At 33.0% G+C, this 24715-nt stretch overlaps 3 protein-coding genes and 1 long non-coding RNA gene across 4 annotated transcripts; 2 read left to right on the forward strand and 2 right to left on the reverse strand.

The window, feature by feature from the left end:
• Nucleotides 1–2929: 2929 nt before the first annotated feature.
• On the forward strand, nt 2930–5337 carry LOC140037332 (uncharacterized). Its single transcript, XR_011841259.1, has 3 exons — nt 2930–3098; nt 4443–4532; nt 5086–5337. It is a non-coding gene; the product is annotated as an uncharacterized lncRNA (long non-coding RNA).
• A 1465-nt stretch (nt 5338–6802) lies between these two features.
• Nucleotides 6803–10412, forward strand: LOC140037333 (uncharacterized). Its single transcript, XM_072081466.1, has 5 exons — nt 6803–7245; nt 8628–8765; nt 8883–9099; nt 9224–10038; nt 10148–10412. The coding sequence occupies exons 2-4, from the start codon at nt 8668–8670 to the stop codon at nt 9827–9829; spliced, it is 921 nt and encodes a 306-aa protein (XP_071937567.1). The 5' UTR covers nt 6803–7245; nt 8628–8667; the 3' UTR covers nt 9830–10038; nt 10148–10412.
• Nucleotides 10413–13134: 2722 nt separating this feature from the next.
• On the reverse strand, nt 13135–16779 carry LOC140036395 (protein FAR1-RELATED SEQUENCE 5-like). The gene is made up of 7 exons (XM_072077784.1): nt 16480–16779; nt 16091–16417; nt 15589–15928; nt 14759–15153; nt 13585–13650; nt 13405–13500; nt 13135–13221 (listed from the first exon to the last, which is right to left on the reverse strand). Exons 1-7 carry the CDS (start codon nt 16777–16779, stop codon nt 13135–13137), a joined length of 1611 nt encoding a protein of 536 aa, XP_071933885.1.
• Nucleotides 16780–20855: 4076 nt separating this feature from the next.
• Nucleotides 20856–21424, reverse strand: LOC140036396 (protein FAR1-RELATED SEQUENCE 5-like). Its single transcript, XM_072077785.1, has 2 exons — nt 21303–21424; nt 20856–21183 (listed from the first exon to the last, which is right to left on the reverse strand). The coding sequence occupies exons 1-2, from the start codon at nt 21422–21424 to the stop codon at nt 20856–20858; spliced, it is 450 nt and encodes a 149-aa protein (XP_071933886.1).
• Nucleotides 21425–24715: the final 3291 nt, after the last annotated feature.

The following is a 24715-nucleotide window of genomic DNA, read 5'->3' on the forward strand; positions in this document are numbered from 1 at the left end:
TACATCATACAATCTAATAGAATACGCCACTATGTTAGAAAGGAGCACTGAATTAGTTGATATTAATTGTTCCAATATAATAGTGTACTTTACTATACTGTACGGTGTACTATTATTCATATCTGTCAAGTGACACTAACTGATACAACAACTAAAAGAAAGAAGATAAGAAAAATGAGACATGCAACAAGGTACTCTTTTGCATGATTAACTAACTCAACTTCAAACATATTTGATATGAAAAGGTCAATTAGATGCATAACCAAGTTTCATAAAACTTTAAACTCTTACTAAATTGCTCCCAAATATGGGGTGCAATTCATATCAACTAAGTTGATGTTCTTATTTAACATAGTGGTGTATTTTATTATATTGTATGTCGAACTAATAGTAATATTTACTAAAAGTTACTAATTGTTACAATAATTAAAAGAAAGAGGATATGATGAGTGTGAAATTTAATAACACGTTCTTTTTCATGAGTAACTGACTTAATACCATAATAGATTTAATGTAAGAAGGTCAACCATATGCATAATCAAGAAACTTTTAATACTTTTTTTCATTAGTTGGGGAATAAATCATATCAACGCAGTTGGTGCCCTTCTTCAATATAGTGATATATTTTATAGACTGTATGGCATAGTAATATTCATATCTACTAAAAGAAACTAAATGGTATAACTAACAAAAAGAAGATAAGATAATTGTAAAATGCAACAAGGTACTCTTTGACATGAGTAATTAAGCTAACTTCATAATATATTTTTAGTGAAAAGGTCAATTGTAAATCGCATGCATAAACAAGAGTGTAATGCCCTAGGTCCACAAGCTAGCCTAAATAAATTTTGAATTGCAATCATGAGTTCAAAATAGTTAACCCGAGTTATTCAATAGCCCATGGGTCCAAGGTTATATTCATAATTTCTGCTCTTGACTTCCGTTGATGGATATCACACTCATCCCTCTTAAGCACTTAGCATACTCGCAAAATCTAATCACAATCCAAAATAACACAAACTCTAATCCAAACTATCCACTCTATTGTGAATGGACTTTAGACATGGCTCATACAGGGTCTAAAGGTAACTCCCATCCAATATGGCACTTAATCCAATAGGATCTAGATGTGATCCCTATCGAACGAAGTACTTTTTCTGGCACAACACTTGTCTCCTTGCTCTCCCTTGTGTAGTTGAAACCTCAAGGGTACTTGGTCCTAGTCTCACCCGACATGCAGAGACCACACGAGGCTTGCTCTGATATCATTTGTAACGTCCCAAATCCTGAGATTGGTCTAATTAACTTTTGAGATGAAATCACGAAGTTGAAAATAGTAAATCCAAGTTATTTAGTAGCCCATGGGTCAAAGGTTATATTTATATCATTTCTGCTCTTGGCTTCCGATGTGGGATATTACAAAGAGGGCATTAAACATTTTGAACTTGTACTAAATGACTAATTTAGGTGAAGTCAGTATTTTCCTCCAACGTAATGGTGAACTTTACTAAATTGTATATATACACTTATTCATAACCACCTAAAAATACATAATGGTACAACAACTAAATGAAAGAAGATAAAAAAAATGGAACATCTCTATCCTGTGTCAAGAGGTTCCTAAAGTCAATTATCGGTTTCCATTGTTTCATTGACTTTCCTCTACTTGGGCGGGATTGTGAGCCATTCTCTGGAGCAACGTCCTTGATGACATATTGTTTGGCTTGCCCACCGACTCTACGGCTAATCTGCCACAAAATGTTTAATTTTGTCACAGTTTTACTCATTCTGATAGTGATTTACAATGTTAATTTTTTTGTCACATTTTTACTCATTTTGCAACAAAATTTGAGAATAATTGTTATTTTTTTAACAAAATATGAAAATTGCATGGTGAGGAAAAACATACAACAATAGGAAGGCCTAAATTTGAAGTTCCAACTCTACAAGGTACATCAATCGATCTTTAAAATATACCTGCAATTGCATATATATACATCCTTTTCTTGAGCTTGTAATTTCAATTTTTAATTGATGAGCACAATTTTATGAATAATGTATAATATGTATACACTTGAAAACCAAAAAAATAGAAATGCAACTACCACATATTAATTAATGTGACATATTTTTTGAGATAATTTCAGAAACCTCCTTTGAGGTTTCTAATAATTTTACTTAGCACCTTTTAACTCTGAAAAGTATCATTTATGTGAGATCCCGATTCATCCTTAATTTTGAATAAGGAATATTAGTGCTAAATTTTGCTATAAAATTTGATTTTAAGGATGATGGTAATTCTTTACATGTGATTTTGCTTTTTAGAATCGAAAAACCTTAATTTGGAATTTTATTAAAACCCTAATGGATTTACACCTTTGATATTTTTACACAAAACCCTAGTTTACGTATTAATCATAAGTTTATGTGGTAGTAAATATTATGCATGCTAATGTATGTTTTCGTATGAGTAGATACCGGATTCGATTTCTTTTATAAAAGTTAAGTAGGATTAGAAAGCTAAAAAGTCTTACACTAGTAAATTCCCTAGTGTTTTGCTAATTGAACAACCATAAGTTGGGTTTAAAACCCTTAATCTAGCTAATGTAAAAAGATTGTGGTTTAGTTGCTTTTATGTGGAATAAGGAATAATTAAGGATGGGTGATTAAGATAATAAGGTGATTAGTGAAATGATTAAGTGTGGCAAAGTATTTTGGATTAGAATAAGTTGTATCCTATGGAGTTAAGTGCAAGAGTTCCAAAAATTTGTGGGCAAGAGTGTGAGAAAACAAAAAGGAAGTTGCAAGGACTAGGAAGTGAATAATCATCTTTTATGTGATTGGTTGGTGGAAAATATCTACTAATGGTCTTGACTAAGTATTAATTCTAGAACATCCAAGAGAACACAAGACATAAACCAAATAAAAAACTAAAGAGAGAGAGAGAGGGAAGGCCGAGAGAGTGAGAGAGCAAGAGAGGGGGGAGATTTCTTCCACAATTTTTCAAGTTTCACCATTAATCTTGAGCTTGGAGCCTAGAACAACAACTTTGGAACTTGATTGGTGTGGTTTGATCATCCACAAAGCTTATTTGAAAGGTAAATCATCTCTCTTTGAAAGGTAAAGTTGGGTGCTTGAGTTGTGAAGCCATGAAAGTGATGTTTCTTGTTGAGGATATGAACTTGTATGGTTTGTATGGTGTTTATGGTGTGGTTTAATGGTTTATGTTGTTGATTTCTGGTTGCTTAAATTTCGGTTGAGCTATGTAGAATTAGGGCTTTTGGTCTCATGAGCTATTAAGTTGATTTGGTTGGTTTTGAGCTTGTAAATGGAATCCTTGATATCCTTGGTTGGTTAGTAAAGAACTAGTGGAATTGGAATCTAAATGGTGGTTAGTATCTGGTAATTTTATGATAATTTGCGGAACAAATTTCGGACCACTGTTAGGTCTTTTAGAATCTGATATATGTAATATTATTTGGTATGAAATTGGTTAGAAGACTTGTATAAGAATTAGAGAAACGGATCACACGGTTGCAATACACAAAACCGGCAAAACTGGAAACAGGGCAGTCCACAAATCCGAATTGGGCTCTGTTTTTATTCATGCTGCGTGCTGATTTGGAAGCCGCTCAAAACACGAAAGTTGTAGCTTCTTAAGTCCTTGTTATTCCTGAAAAATTTCAGGTCAAATGGAGGTGTGTAGGCTGAGTTATAGCCAAAACCCTCACTCAGCTTTCAAATTCTGGTTTGGTCACATTTTGTAAATTAGCTTCTGACCATGCTCAGTTCGCATGGATAACGATGGAACTGGGTGTTGGTGTCTTCATGAGAAATGTAGAGCTTTGTTTCAGATCCAAAATGGCATAAAGTGCGTCCAAATCCGAGCTACGTAGCTCCCGTTATAGCCAAAACAAGATTGTGAGTCAGAACTGCCTTGAACACTGGACAGTTCTGACAGGTAATTTGGCACTCATTTTTTGTTCTGTTATGAGTTGATCCAGGTCTTGGCCATAACATAAAAGTTTTATATTTATGTCTTATCTTTCCAATGCCTTTGGAATTTCTTGATTTGGGTTTGTGAGCTGTGAGTTATGGTCCGGCAAACATACCCTGTCCGTCACCCTAAAGTGCGAACTTCTGGCACTGTTTTCCATACTTTCGACCTATTTCTGTTCAGATCCGGAATTAGGTGTCTTCACAAAAGTTGTAGCCTTTTCTTTTAGCTTCGAAACGGTATCTCATACACTTTAATCCGACATTCCTAGCCCAACTTATGGTCAAAACAGTTTGGGACAGTAACTATGCCCATTTCCGTTTGCCGGCCGTTTCCATTTCCATTTGCCGATTCCGCACATGCATGTGCCAATTTTGCCGTTTTACTTAATTTACGCACTTTAGTAGTTGTTTGTGTAATAATATGGCTCAACCTTCTGCTACAGGTGGTGACGGGCTAGACGGAGCCGGTGGGGCCCACTAGCTGACGACTTGAATTTATTTCCGTATTTTCTCTCGTTATACTTGCTTTTTAGGTGAGTAATCAGGGTTTCTGTGTAACTCAATACTAATATGAGTTTACTATGAAAAATGGGCACTTAGGCGAAAGTATACTTTATCGCACTCGATCTAAACCCCATTAGTTGCTATTGATACCTGTGAAATATGATTTTGTGATTTGTTATGGAGCATTTATTGCTTGTGAAACATTTACGGAGCATTTATTGCTTGTGACGCAATTTGGGAGCATTTATTGCTTGAACTACGATTTTAGAGCATTTATTGCTTGATAATATTTTAGAGCATTTATTGCTCGTGACTTGAGCTGAGACTCATGGTCTCGCTATGTGGGATCCTTTAAGAGAAGCGAGCTGTGTGGCTCAGGATCTCAAGGGTCAACCAGTGATCAAGCTCGACAAATGAGTTGGCTTGGGAGCCACCCGTATCCTTACCATGTGGTGTTACTTTTCTGCTTTTGCTTTGCTCTCACTGTGCAAGTGTTGACATGTAAAAATTACATTTTTACCCCTAGTTAGTCACTAAACTTATAGCTTACCCCCTTTTCTTTTCTTTTGTTTTCCTTAGCAGGGGCCGACGCGGGAAATTTTGGCACCATCACTAGTATAGTTGGGTTTTGTTTGTAATAACCGAATAGTTAATATGTTTTCCCCTATTATAGTGATCCGTGTAAGGACCCTTCTTAAGGTCTACTCTTTGGTTTTGGTTATAATCATAAGGATGTAATGGTATGGGTAGTTACTTTTGAGGATGTAAATAGAACTCTTTTGCCAATGTATATAATGTGAATACTTGGTACTTTTAGCTTTTATTTGCTTTTGACTTCGAGTTCTGGCGCGAGTTGGGCAAGCGACTCGCTAAACCCTCTGGTTCGTCTTAGGGGAAGGTGGGGTCGTCACAATTTATCTCCCTTACTTTTAACTTTTTATAGTAATATTTGTCAACCTATTTCAAAACATACATTTTAAGAACTCATTTGTTGTATAGAGGAGATGTTTTCATTCCAAAAGTGCCCTTTGTTGTCTTACATTTTTTCCAAATTTATAAGCATGTAATAAAAGGTTAAAATAAAGACAAACTATTCAAATATATAAATTTGATGGGCATAACATAATAGTGGATATTTTAACATACAAAAATATTATTTGAATAATATATTCAAAGATTTTTCAAGACCAAAAAAGATTACTCCTTTATTGTAAACTGTTTTTGGTCAATTTGAGGATTTTTTCGAATTTTTAACTTTTTAAAAATTTTCTAATTTTCTTTTCTGGATTGATGGCTTGTAAATGATTAAAAAGACAAAATGTTTATGTTCACAAACTCATTTGAGGTTTTGTCAAAGACAAAATTTTATTTTTTAATTCAAAAGTATTTATGGATGAAATTAAGGGTTTATGAATTGTGTACAAATTTTTTGAGTTTTCTAATTCTTTGACCGGATCAATGGCTTGAAAAATTGAATAAGATAAAATTCTTACCTATAAATTTTAAAACTCACCAGAGATATTCTCAAAGTGCAAAATGTTATTATCTTCATTATAAAATTCTCGGCCAATTTTTTAAAATTGATTTAGAATTTTAAATTTTTATCGTATTTCTTGTGTAGACTAATGACATGAAAATTATTAATAGGCCTTTCTTTCAATCTTGTTAATACTTTATAATTCCTTAAAAAATCACATTGGCCAAGTGATAAAAAATTAATAGATTAACTGTATTTGTTATGTAAACAAAATGGTTCATAAGAAGGGCAATATTGGAATGAAAATATATTCTCTATCCACAAATGAATTTTTTAATAATATATTTTGAAATGGGCTGACAACATTACAAAAAGTTAAAAATAATGGAGATAAGTGATATTTTTTAAAACTTAGAAATGCTAAGTGAAATTGTTACATACGTCGAGGGAGTTTTTTTTTAAATTATCCCTATATTTTTTCCAAGTTGCAAGTTAAGTTCATTTCTTTAAACCAAATTTTTGCATTGATATGTTATCCAAAAATGTGTAAATATGAATCTCATTTGAAAGTATGTTAAATAAGGTTTCCGATGACATATTATATACTTGATTTGCATGTATAATGTAAAAGATATGTGTTTAAAGTTTGAGATTAAAATAATAAAACATAGAAAAGCGTGCAAGAGTCATGCTACGACTTCAGCTTGTGGTGTGCGACCGGATTGTTACCTCTTATACTCGGATCCACTAGACAGACCAGGGGCCAGGACGGTTACCAGGCCACCGTTTCAGAAACTTTTGACGGCCCAAATTGGATGAGCTAATTTCAATGCACAAAACGAAGCCACGTCGCAAAGTGAAATGAGCTAAAGACAACGGCATCGATTTATTGAGTACCAATTAAAAAAATAAAAATTATGGAAGCGGATGGAGCATTATCGTCAAACGGCGTATGCATAGTACAAATTTATCCCGCCCAAATTATTAATGAAAAGTTCCTTTTATCACTTTCCCCATTTCCCAAACCCTTTCCCCGTTGTTTGCTAATTGCCAAAATCACTCCACAAGACCGACACTGCTTTGAGATGGTAGAGAGGACAACTCCAAAAAACCTCCTTGGATCTTAGCTGGATGCTTATCTGGTGGATGAACAACTGCCTGAATTTCTCCTAGAGAAGATCCACGGTGTTTTTTGGAGGGGGAGAAACTGCATAATCCAAGGCCTTGGGGTGTTGCAATAGTTGGAGATTTCAGATTTAATAGAGGTAAGAAACTCTATTTTGTTGAAATGATCGAACAAATTTATCTTTTGTCAGATGTACCGAGCTATGAACTAAACACTATTTAGACAATATACACACTATTTAATATGGAATTTTGAGTAATAAAAAGAAAGAAAGATGGAATGCCCAATGAATTGGGCATGATTTGGACATAAGTTTAGTGAATGTCTGTTATTTGAAAAAAAGATGACTAGTAGTTCGGGTTAAGTTACATGGAGTTTAATTAGGTTTACAATTTATTGCTTTATTAGGACAACAGAAATTTCAATGCATACAAAAGAAATTCTTGTGGTAAGTATAAGAGAATCATGTGAAAAGTGAAAAAAGATTTTATTAGTTGCTTACTTCTTTTCTTTGCCTATTTTGAGAATACGATGACTGTCAATAGTCACAGTTGAACAGATATTCTTTCTTTTGTTGAAAATTTCATCCTACACAAGTTTCTCATTATCATATTTTGTTCACATGAAAGTTAAAATTTTGTGATGGAATACTTAGTTAATTGGGCATGAATGGAATATAGGTGACCATGAATGTCTCTTATTTGAAATCACAAAATTGATTGATAGTTAGGGTTAAGTTACAAGTGGTGCAATTGGACTTACAATTTGTCGATTTGTTTGGACAATAGAAATTTCAATGCATATAAAAGAAATTCTTATAGGGAGTATAAGAACATAATGTGAAAGGTGACAAAAGAGTTTATTAGTTGCTTGCTTTTTTTCTCTACCTATTCTGAGAATGCAATAACTGTCAATATTCACAGTTAAGCAGCAATTCTTCTGTTATTGCTATTAATTTGTTATATGATTTTGGATTGAGAGTTTAGGAAAATAAATTTGGCATGACATATTGTTATGTTGTTTGTATCAATTGATATTTTTCTTGTACAAATTAGTTATTATAGTTTACAAACCCACAACATGGTAAAAAAACAGTGTTCTTTCACTTGTGTATAGTGTACATGGTAAAGAACAAACTCTAAGTATGGTTATTCAATTGATGATTTTCTGGTTATCTAGGAGTTCCTTTCATTAGGTAATGGCATAATGTTCATTATTCAATTGATGGTAATTGATTGTTTACTTAGGAATTGCAATTTTGACAATGGCATAATGTCCATTGTTGTTGTTAACATCATTGGAAACTCCATGACTATTTAATATTAGGGAGTGGGATAGGAACAGTTGTTAGATCAACTATCTCTAAATAGTGTAACATTTTTTGAACATTTTGTAACTCTATGTAAATTTCTTGTACATCTTTACAATAGAAGTGTGATAATACAGTTCTGTGAAGAAACCTCAGGGGAGGTTTTTTAAATTATCTCTTATGTTTTTGTCATGTCATTTATTTTGGTGCAGTTTGAAAGAATACATTATGGGACGTCGGTGAACCAAGAAGATGAATCGTACAAAAGATAAATGCAAGCAGGTTGAGGAACATTGTGACAATAATCTAGTAAAGCCGATTAAGCCACCAAGTGATTTCATTGCATACAGGTAAATATGGCTTTTTAGAAGGATTATTATCTACATTTGGGGCTTTGCATTAGTTAAAAAACTCATGATAAAATCAAAAGTCTATATGATGGATCTAATCATATTAAATCATGCTAGGATGGACTTCGCACGCAAGCAAAAAGCAAAAGGAAAGGCATTAACAATGAAGAAGCTAAACATAGCTGCTAGAAATGCATGGAACAAACTAAGTGATAAGGAGAAACTTGTATGGAAGAATGAAGCAGATATGAAGAAATATAAGGAGCTGATGAAAATCTACAAGCAATCTACAGCGGACAAGGGAGAAAGCATAGAGAGTGATGTAGCGAAACAAGTAAGGATGTAGCATCGAATTTTATTTTGCATAAATTAAATGATTTAGAAGTTTCAAAACGCAAGTGCAATTATTGGGCTGTTATTTATTAATTTTTATCAACATTGTTATATTTTTTTTGTAGGCATACAGGTTTAGGTGCACACCAGCTAAATTCTTAAAGTTTGTGGGTCGTATTGATGGGGCGAAAATAGCTGCAATAAAAGAAATAGGCTTTGGTGGATTACTGGAGATCCAATGCCACATCCTTCCAAAGGATATATGCACGTGGTTGGTGAATAATTTCAATCCAACTCACTCATATATACAACTTGAAAGTGGACGTGTGCTGCATGTAACATCAGAGGATATAGTAAAGGCTCTTGAAATTCCTGGTGAGGGGCCAGTGCCAGTTAAAGATACTAGAGATGATGTAATTGAAAGCGATCCACATTATTCTAGGAAGAAGAAGTATAATTGGCATGATATAGTAGATGAGCTAATATCCGTGGAGATCGGGGATGAATTCAAGAGGTTGTTTGTTATTTTTGCATGTGGGTGCTTGCGTGCTCCAAAAACACAAGCTGAAATTAAAGCCAATTTATGGGAGAGTTTACAATCAACTTCGGAAATAGCTAAATTTAATTGGACTAAGTTCATTAGAGCTGATTTATGTAAAAAATTGTTGAATATGCAGAGCAATGCCCAAAAAAATGTTGGAGGTTGCATCTTATTTTTACTGGTAAGTTAAGAAATCTCAATTATTGGATGATCTTACCTTATATCTAATAAGGATAAGTTGTTATTATTTTGCAGCTACATTATTATGATCAAGTAAGTATACTCAATCATTGTATTCAAAGGACCTGCCCAATTGCAAAAGCATGAACTGATGCCAATATAATGGAAAGAGAAACACTAGAATTGGATGGTCTTGCAAAATTTGGCAAAGGAAAGCTAGTAAGTATTGTTGAAACAATGATATTTTGTGGGCCTTGGATTAGTAAGACATTATATTATACGGCTAACTACTTTGTCAAACTTAGAATATATTTTTTCTTATACAAAGGTAGGGTCAAACAAAACGGACAGAGAAGAAGATGAGGAAGAGGAAGCTACTGAGCTTGCAGCGGATATGATTAGCTAGATGGTGAATAATGGATATGGAGAAATTGCTGTAAGATATCAAATTAAATCTAATACGAATGCAAATATGTCCCAAGTTGTACCAATATGAGGATTAATTGCATTTAGTTTTTATATTCAAGTTCATCTAGCCACTCGATATGCAAAAGCAGCAAATGCTGAGCGGATAGCAATCGAGTGTCAACAAAGTGTAATGAATATATCAAATATACTTTGCTCGCAACGTAGTGCCATGCCATAATCTTCCTAGCCAGCTGTTAGATCCACAAGGAAACAGGCTAAAAAGCGAATGATCCATGATGAGAAGACAAAGGTTGTTATAGAGTCTAATACAGACAAATCTGAATATGAAAACAACCAAGACGAGACAATGTGCTAGGGATAGGAATGATGATTTTGGTGAAGATGAGGCAAATGAAACCGAAGATAAAGAAGAAAAAGATGATGGCATGGCAATTGCAACAGCATCACATCAGTTGTGGCAGCCCATGTTGGGGATAGCAGAATTGTAGAAGTTCATTGCTTGGACACAGCCATAACTTCTCCATCAGAAGCTGCAGTCGAGCAACATTTGCTATGTGCTGCAACACAATGGAAAGGCCAGTCTAGATATAAAAAAAGAAAGTCCGAAGGCAAGTTATATATGGTGTAGTTGAAATTAATCTTTCATTTGTTATTGCACTTTGTAAATGATATGGATATTAATCATTACAAAAAATATGCTATTCTTGACTTAATATAGATGCGGAAGATAGCCGAATGCACAAGACATTGCAGACGACAAGGCGCAACACCCTCATTAGCTCTACTGATTATCAGCTCCAAATCCAGGCTACTTTGACACAATGCCAAAGAAAGATTGCGAATTTCACATGGCAAGACGAGGGAGATGAGAGGTAAAATCATTTTTGTGCGATAATATTTGGAGTTATATGTTATTTTTATTCATATTCATTGATAATTCAACTTAACATTGTTGACTCAAATGTTCAATGTAGTGAGATATTAGTGTCTATGTTCGAATTTTGCCTTAACCGGAAAGATATGCAATCCTTGTTGGAGAAGCATTGGGTATCAGATAGGGTAAGCCATGAGTGAAAGGAAAATTTTTTTATTTGACTAATTTACTTATTGTAGTTGTGGAGATAGTTTAACCTTTTGGAATGCTAAAAAATTTTGTTGTTATACTCACTCCTCTTTTAGGTCATTGACTATGTATGCAAGGTTATTGAATTTGGATATGAGTAAAAGATTGATGAAGGTTAAGCGGTATATTGTCGAGTCATGTGTTGTTGTAAGTATAATGACCAAGTTTTTTTATCACCAACTAACACCATGCATATACAGTTTCACTCATTGTTAGTTTGTTAGAAAATTTGTACCAATGTTTAATATATAGTGTGTATTACTCGTGCAATTTCTAACTATCCTATCACTTTCGATCCAATTTCATTGATTTCTTGGACAGGCTGCTATTCAATGAGTAGATCGATTTGAGAAAATGCTTGATGATGACCTATATTCACAATTGAACAAATGGTTCAAAATAAGAACAGATAATGCTTCAAGTCTAGCAAATGCCGATATCGTGAGTATTCTCTTATAACTCCTCAAACAAATATCTTTTACTTTATATCAAACGTATTGCATTTGTAAAGTCTAACACATGACATATCCTTCAGATACTTGTTCCAGTGTTGAACAAAAGTCACTGGTTTGTATACTCATTTGATATTGCACAAGGCCTTGTTCATCTTCTTGACTCAAGAGTTGATTCGTCACGGGTTCGAGAGACTAACATCCTACGATGACTGGTGGAATCTAAATACTATTTATAAGTTGCAAATTTAATGCATCTGTTCCATGCCTTTATTAAATAACTAGTGTGAAAGTGTAATTTTTAAAATTATATTTTTATGCTGCAGAAGCGAACCTTGGGATTAATAATGGCAAAACAATTTGATAAGTCGGTGGATTTCAAGGAATTTATATTGCAAGTCACAGATGTGCCTCAACAGTCTCCACATAATAGGTATATGTAGTGTAAATATGCATTATTTATATTCTTTCTTGGAATATAATTGTATACTAAGTTATAATATTATGATAGTAAGGTAAAACTTGTATGTTCAATTACTTCAACTCACCACAATGTAAAAATCGTGTTTCAGCTATGATTGTGGTGTGTTCACAATGAAATTTCTTGAGCACTGGAATGGAAGATTAGGTATATGCATTACGAAGGTATATATATATTATTTTGATTTATAGAGTTTTTTTGGTAAATAGTATTTTTACGATGACTTATGTATATGTGTCACTTATTATTTCAATGCTTGGATAGGATAACATGTGGAAGTATCGAGTGCAATATTCTTCTATGTTGGTTGCAACTGAGCATAACAAATAGGCCAAATCTATCCTTCAGAAGTTAAATATCCTTCCCCGATAGAAAAATCAGTTGTAATTTATGATTGACAAATATCTTGTAATTTGTAGTTATGTGCAAACCAACATCATAGATGCCCAGTAATTTTGTACTTGTGTTGTGTAGAATTATCTCCTTTTGAGTAACTGTTGGGAGCAAAGTTCATTAGTTATGAAGTTTTTACTACTAGTGATCATAATTTTTTGTTTGTGGTAGACAGGGTTGGCACACCATGATTAATATTTGAATTGTTGTAATCAATTTAAGAGATGTAAATGGTCTTCAACTATTCTACATTACTTGCAATTCTCAAACTACTATCTAATATAAAAAGAAGACAAACACATGATTTTAGTCTTACATTGTTCCAATCCAGTTTCGAAGGGTCACCAGATACATCATCTTTATATACATATTCCATAATCATTCTAATATTGACTTTTGAAATTGGTAAATATTGTAAACTTGATGGAGATTTTCATTTATATTGTAGGTAGTTCCACTTCTTCGTCGCTTATATGTATGGGAGCACTGCTTTTTGGCCTTTCCACAGAAGCCACAATGGGGGTCTGGCAATCATTGAAACAATTATTAAATTATTTAAATCAAATATTCATTGTTCATAATAGCATGCCCTACCAATAATCTTGTAGCAAGGTTAGAATAATTCTAAACAACAACTTTAAAAAAAAATTTAAACAATTACTCAATATTAAGAATTCGGTGAATGAGTTGTACTTTGGCTTGCTCACGGGATCGTTAAGAATCAATAGTGGGAGATTGTTACAACCTTGAATACGGATATTATTAACACCCAATATTTGAGAAGTGATTACAGGTTCACCAGACTAGATTTCAATATTGTACTGAATAAGATACTATAAATTTTAACAAAATCTTGATTATCCACACAAGTGTGAAAACTCACTTACCATCCTACAAGACTGCATATCTGAGTGAATAACTGGGGATGATCCAAAATTTGATTCACTGAATGGCTGTTATCATGAGTAGCACATTACATTAGATGCAACGTCATACTAACAATGTGTATAACAACAAAATAATAAGATGTCAAAATTAAATATACATTGTGTCCAAAATTTAAGATGCTATGATGTATGAAAACTAAGATGCAAATGTGTACGTAATATATAACAATGTGTTCAACTGAATTAACAATATGTAAAAAAAAAAATAACAGAAAGTAATCTATAAAAAATCAAAATTCAGTTTGTGCGTGAGCATTTTAAATGAATACATTGTAAAGTTATACTATAAACTTATGGGCTACTATAAATATAATACATAACCAATGCTTTAAATTCAAGTAACTATGCATAAGATTTGAAAAAGTCTTTTTGTAGTGTGTACAAGATAAAATACACCATGTACTAGAATAATAACATGATGTCAAATCTAAACAATTACTCATAAATAATTGTAACTTGTACGATTCCAAAAAATAAATGTGTGCAAATAAAACAATAATTTGACAAAAAATTTTATCCAAAGGTGTAACCATGTGTCCAAATGCTATAACGATATTTCAAAACAAAGTAACCAGTGGTACATGGTATCAATCAATGTGTACAACATATATATCAGTTTGTACATATAAGACAATAACACGTAAATGCTATTAAATCAAGAGATCGCCGTAATGTGTAGCAACTAATGTGTACAAAATGTGATATTACTATGTCAAAAATAAATAACATGTGGTGGACATCCTATCACTAATATGTACATCTTAATAACCAATGTGTATAAGTAAAACATTAATTTGTAACAACTAAATAACTAACAGTGAACTATAATGCATACTATGTAAAGTGTAAAAATAGCTACTTACTACCACAGAATTATTTGATGACAAACATTTGCTTGATGTTTGGCTTTGGATAGATTGATAGGATTATGATGACTGACAAGAGAAGAATATACAACAACTGAGTCGGCTTATGATAGTAGAGTCAATTGAAATGATATAGTTATGTAAGTCCATATCAAAGATTCAGTACTAACCATTTCAGGAGTGCTTGCCTAAGACAATCTAGAGTTCTTCTTTTGCCTATGAAACCTGTCCACCCAACTATGCAATACTTTCTTAGTTTTTCTGCTACTTTGTTTCTTCAAGCCCGTTGGAGTCACAAAGTGGCCAGCTACATTCTGCACTTGTATTTCCTCACATAGATCCATTGATGCACTATTCTGTGTTATTTCATCTATTTCTCCACAAAATGGCATTTCGACTCTTTTTAACAATTCAGACATTACGCTACTAACTAACTTTGTAGCGGGTTCTGACATGGCAGCCCTCGTAGCAAGTCTTACCATTTCGGGTGCTACTAGCCTATATCGATGGGAAATAGAGAGAGACGGACCTAATGATATTTCTCTACCCTTGTAATCGACACTGCCTCCGGACCTTGCCGTCTTTGTCCACCTCTTTGTCACATATTGATCAGGAATAAACTTTGTTCCAACCATATCATACACTTTTAAAGCATGTGAGTATAGGATTCCTTCCTACTTAAAAATATTACAACTACAAGTAATGTCTTTAGTTATTGGATTCAATGACACTCTTCTCTCCCTTCCTCCATCATACTGACTGACACTGTATTCCACATGCATTGTAGTATGCTTTTGATCCAAGATCACCATTGTAGTGGATTGATCGCATTCATACTAGAATGCAACAAACATGCATGGGGAGTATATAGAAGCTGCCTGGATTAGTACGGGAGTCTATTGCAATCCTAACATTGGCAGCTTCTATCGACTGTGATACTCTGCTCTTAGTTCATTATATCTTTTTTCATCCACTACTCGATTAAAATGTTTGAAGAATTGAACCAAATCATGATCAAGTTTCAGATAATTTTTTATGAAAGCATTTAGACTCTCAATTAGTTGGCTGCTACGCATACCTGCAGTCCAAGCTCCTTTCATGAAGTATTTTGCCCATTTCTTTCTATACGCATAAATGCCAAGCAACCATTCATTTGTTTCGGCCTTGTGTTCTTTTAGCATTGCATCCCAGGCCATGATAAACTCATTTTCATCTTCTATCTCATACATACATTTAGTAAATCTATATGGGAGATTACTACCATCCTTGTAATAGTTTCCAAGGTGTTTCATGAAATTAACTCTAATATGAAAAGTGCACAGACCATAGTATGTTGAAGGCATAACAGCTGAAATTGCAGCGGCCATGGCTACATCCTGATCTGTGAAGATGATTTTTAGGTGCTTTCCACAAACTGCCTGTATAAATGTACTAAACACCCACTTGAATGATTCAATTGTCTCATCATATAATAGGGTTGCTCCAAAAATAACCAATTGTCTAAATTAATTGAATCCCACAAATACGCCCAATAGTCTGTACTCCTTATTAGTTTTTTATGTGATGTCAAATGTAACTACATCCCCAAAATAGGGATAATCCATCAGCATTGATGCATCAGCCCAAAACATATTTGTAATTTGTTCTTCACAATCAAGCTGCTCAGCGTGGAAGAATGACAGATTCTCCAATTTTTGTTCTTCAAAGTATCGTAGCATTGCACCAGCTTCACCATACTTTAATCCCCTCTCTTTTTTTGTTTGTAGATAGCGTTTTAAGTCATCATGAGTGTAACCAATATTGCCTAATCCACCTGCCTCGTTTCCCATGAGTTCATGGGATTGTTTCAAGGATATTCCTGCATCATTTGCAATCTCAGCTTGGGCTCCTTGAAAAATATTTACTTTCTTTGTGAACGCATCATATGAGCACATTCTGATATATGTAGTGTGTGATTATGCTCGATTACCAAATCTCGAACCTGATACTTCATTGTTTTTCTGTTCAAAATTATCCCCATTTTAGCTTCACATTCGATTTTTGTTTCAGCCCTAGTTCTCTTTGGTTTTACATCTCCTTCGTACCGTCGTTTGAAACCTTCTTTGCAACATGTGTACCTTCTCGATGTAACTACACCGTCTTTATCTTTGTTCAAGTAGTCTTTCCGAACATTGAACCTAACAACTAATCCGTACCTATTGTAGAAGTTATACGTCTCATCTTCTGACTGAAACTCCATGCCGATCTTAGGACACAATGCTTCCTCCATTGTGTTGTATTCGACCAAAGCATTTTTTGCTATTGTTTTTCAGGACAAACTCAAGGTGAATTAGTAGCATATTATCATACAGCATATAATTAGCTTATAAATCTTGGTATTACCTGGTCTGATTCGTTATATGATTTATTACCTTATTATTTTTAAATACCTATTTAAGTGATTTCAAGTAATTTTTCATATTCTCTATAAAAATTATGTCTATTATATTTGTTTTTTATTTCCTTATTCACATCATAAGCACTTAATTATTTGTATTCACATATGTACATACTTTATAACGACGTGTACATACTTTACAACATTTTGTAAAATAATTTTTATGGATATGTATCTTCTCTGTAATAGGTAATCACATAACTCTAATATTTTGCAAAGCATATTTCACTATATAATATGTACATTTCAAACAAATATTATAACCAATTTGTGTATAATATCAGTATTTACATACTTTACAATCATATGTACACACTTTATAACAATGTGTACACCCTTTATATCAACTTGTAATATAACAAATGCATGTATGTAAAATACACTTTTACATAGCATAAGGTTCAACAGAGTTCTCAAAATCTATACATTGTCATTTATACCGTTTGTGTAGTTATTTAAGTTGGCCACATTGTTAAGTTGTTTTTACTCTTATGTTATTTTATTTGTACACATCCTCATTTATTTTTTGAAACTCTGTACGGGATCTTTATTATACAAGTTAACCATCTATATGTATGTTCTCTGTAAACGGATAATAACATACCTCTTGTAATTTTCAAATCATGCTTCACTAGATAACACATTTATTACAATCAAATTACCTATAATATTAGCGTTTACCTTGGATAGAGTTGACCATGCAGTGGATTTCAGATGGGCCGCTTACAAGTCTCGGCTATAGATTTGTTACTCGATGAATATCTATCTCAGTCATCCACAAGTTAAATCGACGTGTATTGTTGCTGCAACGGATCTTCACAATTATCTTGTGCACACCTCAGACTAGATGCCCATTTTGATAGGGTTTATTTAAGAGTTGGAAGAGAAGAAGACAAAGATTTATGTCTATGTTATGCGAAGTAATTTGTTGAGAGGAGGAGAACATAAGGAGCTGCAACGACAATGTATTGTGTTTAGAGAAAACCCACTACCGCCATTTTCTTCCCACCTCTTTTAAGTTGGAAGAGTTTTAAAGCCCGCCTAATCCTACCAAAAGTTGATTTTCAAATTTTGATTTTGAATTTTTCATACCTTAACGGCAGCCATCACGGAGTTACAAGCCAAGTTTCTATTAAAGTTACAATACTCTACACTCATGTCCATTTTGTTCCCCATATTTTTGGCTGTTGATGATGGGCCCATCACATCTTTGCCATGAAAAGTTCCTGGCAACCGCCTGGCCCCTGGTCCCCACTAGACCGGACAAGGGGCCGGAGCGGTTGTCTGACAACCGCTCCCAAACTTTTCATGGCTAAGATGTAATGGGCCATCATCAACGGACAAAACGAAGCCACGTCGTCAAATTATATCAGCTGAATAAGATGGCGTCGTTTTATTGAGTGGCAAATAAAAAAAATAAAAATTTTGGAAACAGATGGAGCATCATCGTCAAACGGTGTCAAATTTATCCCGCCCAAATTATTAATGAAAAGTTCCTTTTTATCAAAAATTCCCATTTCACTTTCCTCATTTCCAAAACCCTCTCCCCGTTGTCTGGTAATGCAAAAAATCACTCCACGAAAGAACTGCCATTTCACTCCACAAAATCACTCCCATTTCACTCCCCGTTGTCTGCTAATTTCTAAAATAACTACCTGAATTTCTCCTAAAAAAGACCCACGGTGTTTTTTGGAGGAGGAGAAATTGCATAATCCAAGGCAAGATGGGATCTTTTACACTCTCTGCACCTATGTTGCCCTTGTAATGTTTATCCGCAACATTGATATTCTTCATTTTTTGACATTTTTTTTAATTCATTGGGGTCAAAATTTTCTGGGATTTTCTAGTTAATTTCTTATTTTAGTGAGTCTTGAAGTTTCACATCAGTTTTCGTGGGATGGATTGAAGAAATTTTGGAGCTCTGTTTATTTCGAGCTGGGTAGCTCAGTTGCGCAGGACAAAATTGTTGAAATTATGCTTGTAAAAAAGTTATCTTTTTTATTTTTCTTCTTTAGGTTGCAAACTTAGTTAGTTTAGTACTTATTTTTTGGGTCTTCTTCCTGCTTACAAACCTTTTGAGGAGGTTCGTAATGTCTCTGTAATTTCATTGTTACTAGATTACGAACTAGTAATGTCTCTGCTTACTAGTTCGTAATCAGTAATAATTTCGTTGTTAACTAGAAATTATAGGTTCGTAATGTCTTCTTCCTGCTTTTTTATTTTTATCTTGTAACAAACTAATAATTTCTCTATAATGTCTCTTGTAATGTCTCCGTTTTCACTAGGGTTTTTCTTTACCTCTCTCAATTATGTTGATTGAATTTTTCAATTTTTAATGTCAATTCTTTTCTGCCTAAGTTGTTGTGGTTTAATTTTGATTTTAATTAATTTATTTAATTGCAAAATTATTGAAAATCTAGTAATCAGTCAAAAGAATCCGCAATATTAGAAGAACGAAAGGAAAAGATGAGAAATTGTAAAAAAAAAATCTGTTTAAGTTTTGCATTATATTCTGTTCAAGCTAATTGTAAGTTTTTTTTTTCTTTTGGCAATCATGATATGCTAAAATATTTCGCTTTTTCGCCTGTTGATGGGCAAGCTGAATTTAAGGTTTCCAGAAGCTCGAAAAGTTTCTTTTGCCTTTGCCGTTGTTGTCTTGTTCATTAAATTTTAAATTTTTCGAGTAGTAGATTAAATCAACTTAAACTCTATCTAAAACCGTCGTGACCTGAGCACAAAATTATAAGTGAAGATGCCGAAAGAGAATGAAAATGAGAACTTAAGCTGCATTGCTATCATTTTCAGGATGGTGATGCTGTGCTAGGTTTTCAAAGCCAAATAAGTATTGGGTTGAAAGCTCGCAGAAAAGTAACCATGCAACGGATTTGCAAAGGTCTTTTTGTAGTGTGTACAAGATAAAATACACCGTGTACCAGAATAATAACATGATATCAATACAAAATAACCATTGGAACATGATATGTATAAATGTGTACAACATATATATCAGTTTGTACACATAAAACAACAACATGTAAATGCTATTAAATCAAGAGATTACCGTAATGTGTATCAACTAAAATATACCGTGTACCAGAATAATAACACGATGTCAAAACTAAACAATGGGTGATAAATAATTGTAATTTGTATGATTTAAAAAATGAATATGAGCAAATAAATCAATAATCTGTAAAAAAATTTTATCCGAAAATGTAATCATGTGTCCAAATGCAATAACGATGTTTCAAAGCAAAGTAACCAGTGGTACATGGTATGTATAAATGCGTACAACATATATATCAGTTTGTACACATAAAACAACAACATGTAAATGCTATTAAATTAAGAGACTGCCGTAATGTGTACCAACTAAAATACACCGTGTACCAGAATAATAACACGATGTCAAAACTAAACAACGGATGATAAATAATTGTAACTTGTATGATTTAAAAAATGAATGTGAACAAATAAATTAATAATTTGTAAAAAATTTTATCCAAAGGTGTAATCATGTGTTCAAATGCAATAACGATATTTCAAAACAAAGTAACCAGTGGTACATGGTATGTATAAATGTGTACAACATATATATTAGTTTGTACACATAAAACAACAACATGTAAATGCTATTAAATCAAGAGATCGCCGTAATGTGTACCAACTAAAATATACCGTGTACCAGAATAATAACACGATGTCAAAACTAAACAATGGGTGATAAATAATTGTAACTTGTACGATTTAAAAAATGAATGTGAGCAAATAAATCAATAATCTGTAAAAAAAATGTACAAAATGTGATATTACTATGTCAAAAATAAATAACATGTGATGAACATTCTATCACTAATATGTACACCTTAATAACCAATGTGTACAAGTAAAACATTAATTTGTAACAACTAAATAACGAATAGTGAACTATAATGCACCAGTTCTTCAAAGTATCGTAGCATTGTACCAGTTTCACCATACTTTAATCCCCTCTCTCTTTTTGTTCGTAGATAGCGATCTAAGTCATCACGAGTGTAGCCAATATTGCCTAATCCACCTGCCTCTTTTTCATGGAATTGTTTCAAGAATATTCTTGCATCATTTGCAATCTCAGCTTGGGCTCCTTGAGAAATACTTACTTTTCTTTGCGAACGCATCATATGAACACATTCTGAAATGCGTAGTGTGTGATTATGCTCGATTACTAGATCTCGAACCTGATACTTCATTATTTCTCTGTTCAAAATTATCCCAATTTTAGCTTCACACATCCGGTTTTTGTTTCAGCCCGAGTTCTCTTTGGTTTTACATCTCCTTCTTACCGTCGTTTGAAACCTTCTTTGCAACATGTGTACCTTCTCAATGTAACTACACCGTCTTTATCCTTGTTCAAGTAGTCTTTCCGAACATTAAACCTAACAACTAATCCGTACCTATTGTAGAAGTTGTATGCCTCATCTTCTGATTGAAACTCCATGCCGATCTTAGGACACAATGCTTCCTCCACTGTGCTGTATTCGACAAAAGCATTTTTTGTTATTGTTTTTTAGGACAAACTATTATATTTATTTTTTATTTCCTTATTCACATCATAAGCACTTAATTAATTGTATTCACATATGTACATACTTTATAACAAGGTGTACACGCTTTACAACATTTTGTAAAATAATTTATATGGATATGTATCTTCTCTGTAATAGGTAATCACATAACTCTAATAATTTGCAAAGCATATTTCACTATATAATATATACATTTCAAACAAATAATATAATCAATTTGTGTATAATATCAGTATTTACATACTTTACAATCATATGTACACACTTTATAACAATGTGTACACCCTTTATATCAACTTGTAACATAACAAATTCATGTATGTAAAATACACTTTTACATAGCGTAAGATTTGACAGAATTTTCAAAATCTATACATTGTCATTTATACCGTTTGTGTAGTTATTCAAGTTGGTCACATTGTTAAGTTATTTTTACGCTTATGTTATTTTATTTGTACACATCCTCATTTATATTTTGAAATTCTGTACGACATCTTTATTGTACAAGTTAACCAGTTAGATTCAGGGATGCTACACTTTCTAGTTATTGGGAGAACCCAAGTATTCTCTCTAGATGGATAATGGCATACTTCTTATAATTTTTAAATCATGCTTCACTAAATAACACATTTATTACAATCAAATTACATATAATATTAGCATTTACCTTGGACAGAGTTCACCAAGCAGTGAATTTCAGATGGGCCGCTCACAAGTTTAGGCTATGCATTTGTTACTTGATGAATATCTATCTCAGTCATCCACAAGTTAAATCGACGTGTATTGTTGCTGCAGCGGATTTTCACAATTATCTTGTGCAGACCTCAGACAAGATGTCCGTTTTGATAAGGTTTATTTAAGAGTTGGAAGAGTAGAAGACAAAAATTTATGTCTATGTTATGCGAAATAATTTGTTGAGAGGAGAAGAACAGAAGGAGCTTGTTGAGAGGAGAAGAACAAAATGAGCTACAGCGACAATGTATTGTATTTAGACAAAAGCCACTACCGCCATTTTCTTCCCACATCTTTTAAGTTGAAAGAGTTTTAAAGCCCGCCGATCGTACCAAAAGTTGATTTTCAAATTTTGATTTTGAATTTTTCATACCCTTAACGACCAAACCAAACGGAGTTAAAAGTCAAGTTTGTATTAAAGCAACAATCCTCTATACTCATCTCCATTTTGTTCGGTTTCGTTTTGGCCGTTGATGATGGGCCCACCACATCTTGACCATGAAAAGTTTGGGAGCGGTTGTCAGACAACCGCTCCTGACAACCGCTCCAGCCCCTTGTCCCACTAGACCTAGACAACCTCAATTTTGTAAGAAACACCTGTGAAGCATTGCATCGAGTGTCAGCCTGTTCCAACTTGTCCTTGATAGGGAATTTCCCCCCTCTGGAGGCTTCTGTGTTATTTTATATCATTAGTGTAAACACACATGCTACACACAATACTGACATTATTGAAAGAAATTAAAAGAAAAGGAGAATTAATAAAAGAAAAAAAATTGTACCAATATAATTAAAATCTAAGATTTGTCTAACAATAGTTCAAAGTATGATAAAATGTGTACATCATTCAATAATTGCGGTTTCGTGACAAATAGATCTTGAAATAATAATAGAAATTTATATTAGAAAATGAATGATATGTGAATAGAAATGAATGTAATCATATATTTTATTTGATTTCAAAATGAAATACTTACAAACATTATGCATTCAATTTGATAATCTTGTACGAAGGTGCAAACATTTTTCATACTAATCAACCTTCAGTATGAAAACCAATATTACTGATTTAATTGACTCTGTTGAATTTTGTGAAGTTTGTATTACAAAAGAATGTTCAATCAGATTTCTTTTTCTTGAAAGTGAACTTGCTAAATCTTTTGAAGTATTTCAGTAGGATCACTGTGGTGCAAGTTTCATTTTGTGATTAGTTGTTTTCTTCCTTGCAATCTTGCAAATTTGGAATTCAGGCACCATTGAAAATTTGAAATGCATGTAGGTGAGATTTATCCATGGCGAGAGTATGATATGTAGTCTTTTTTTCCTTACTGTATTTGATTTGTGTGGATTACAACTGAAAATGGATTAGTGATTGTCAGTTTTGTGAATGATTATGAGAATAAAATACATTATAATAATAAAATACATAGACTTGTGGGAATTGTAATTCAAACGAGCTCCTAAATTTTGAATATATGATTTTCATAGTGGTGAGTTTCTTAAATTATCAATTAGTTATTGCTATTAGTCATGTAGTAAGTGTCAGTGGCAAATGTCAGATGTGATATGAAATTTGCAGATGTGATTTTGCAGGGGTAATTATTATCTGTTAGTTAAAATTTTGGAGTTTTAATTTTGTGGGTTAGTGGGTCAAATAAATTGAAAACTGGGAAGGGATAAGGAGAAGCAATAAAGATTATTGAATTAAAATAAATCTAAAATTGTAATAAAAAAGGATTCAGATTTCTAACGCTTCTGGAGACTCCTCATTAAATTCGTCCATGGTGAGAGTATGATACGTAGTCTTTTTTTTTTCTCACTACATTTGGTTTGTGTAGATGACAAATGAAAATGGGTTAGTGATCGTCAGTTTTGTGAATAATTATGAGAGTAAAATACGTTATGACAGTAAGCTACATAGAATTATAGGAATTATAATTCAAACAAGCTCCTAAATTTTGGATATGTAATTTTCATAGTAGTGAGTTTCTTCAATTATCAATTAGTTATTACGATCAGACATGATAAATATCCATTATTTTTTAAATTTGTAGAAGCGATTTTGCAAGGATGGTTTTTATCCATTAGTTAAACTTTTGGAGTTTTGATTTTGTAGGTTGGTGAGTCAAGTAAATTGAAAAGTGGGAAAGGATAAGGAGAGGCGATAAAGATTATTGAATTAAAATAAATCCAAAATTATAGTAAAAAGGGATTCAGATTTCTAATGTTTGTGGAAACTCCTCATAAAAAAATGCCATTTAATGCATATAAATATAAATTATATGGAAATTAAGGGATCTATTCGGGTGGCTTGTGAATAGATTCATAATTGACTCAATTACTAAACATACTCCAATTGGATTTGTTTATTATACCATTACGTCTTTTTCGAATTCAAAAAAAGTTTGATCACCAATTTATTTGCAAAGGACACAAATCAAAAGCACCACCTAACGATCGCAACCTCAACTATA

The sequence above is a fragment of the Coffea arabica genome, chromosome 2e (genome assembly GCF_036785885.1).
Source record: "Coffea arabica cultivar ET-39 chromosome 2e, Coffea Arabica ET-39 HiFi, whole genome shotgun sequence".
NCBI lineage: Eukaryota > Viridiplantae > Streptophyta > Magnoliopsida > Gentianales > Rubiaceae > Coffea > Coffea arabica.

What these genes read in the sequence shown, in the direction of transcription:
- LOC140037333 (XM_072081466.1), top strand. Translation starts at nt 8,668, where the DNA reads ATGAATCGTACAAAAGATAAATGCAAGCAGGTTGAGGAACATTGTGAC. An exon ending in AGTGATTTCATTGCATACAG is followed by an intron (nt 8,766 to 8,882) that starts GTAAATATGGCT and finishes AAATCATGCTAG; the next exon opens with GATGGACTTCGCACGCAAGC. An exon ending in AGAGTGATGTAGCGAAACAA is followed by an intron (nt 9,100 to 9,223) that starts GTAAGGATGTAG and finishes TTTTTTTTGTAG; the next exon opens with GCATACAGGTTTAGGTGCAC.
- LOC140036395 (XM_072077784.1), bottom strand. Translation starts at nt 16,779, where the DNA reads ATGGAGGAAGCATTGTGTCCTAAGATCGGCATGGAGTTTCAGTCAGAA. An exon ending in GTAGCAGAAAAACTAAGAAA is followed by an intron (nt 13,651 to 14,758) that starts GTATTGCATAGT and finishes TCATGATAACAG; the next exon opens with CCATTCAGTGAATCAAATTT. An exon ending in ATATGCAGTCTTGTAGGATG is followed by an intron (nt 13,501 to 13,584) that starts GTAAGTGAGTTT and finishes ATTGAAATCTAG; the next exon opens with TCTGGTGAACCTGTAATCAC.
- LOC140036396 (XM_072077785.1), bottom strand. Translation starts at nt 21,424, where the DNA reads ATGGAGTTTCAATCAGAAGATGAGGCATACAACTTCTACAATAGGTAC. An exon ending in GGTGTAGTTACATTGAGAAG is followed by an intron (nt 21,184 to 21,302) that starts GTACACATGTTG and finishes AATTTTGAACAG; the next exon opens with AGAAATAATGAAGTATCAGG.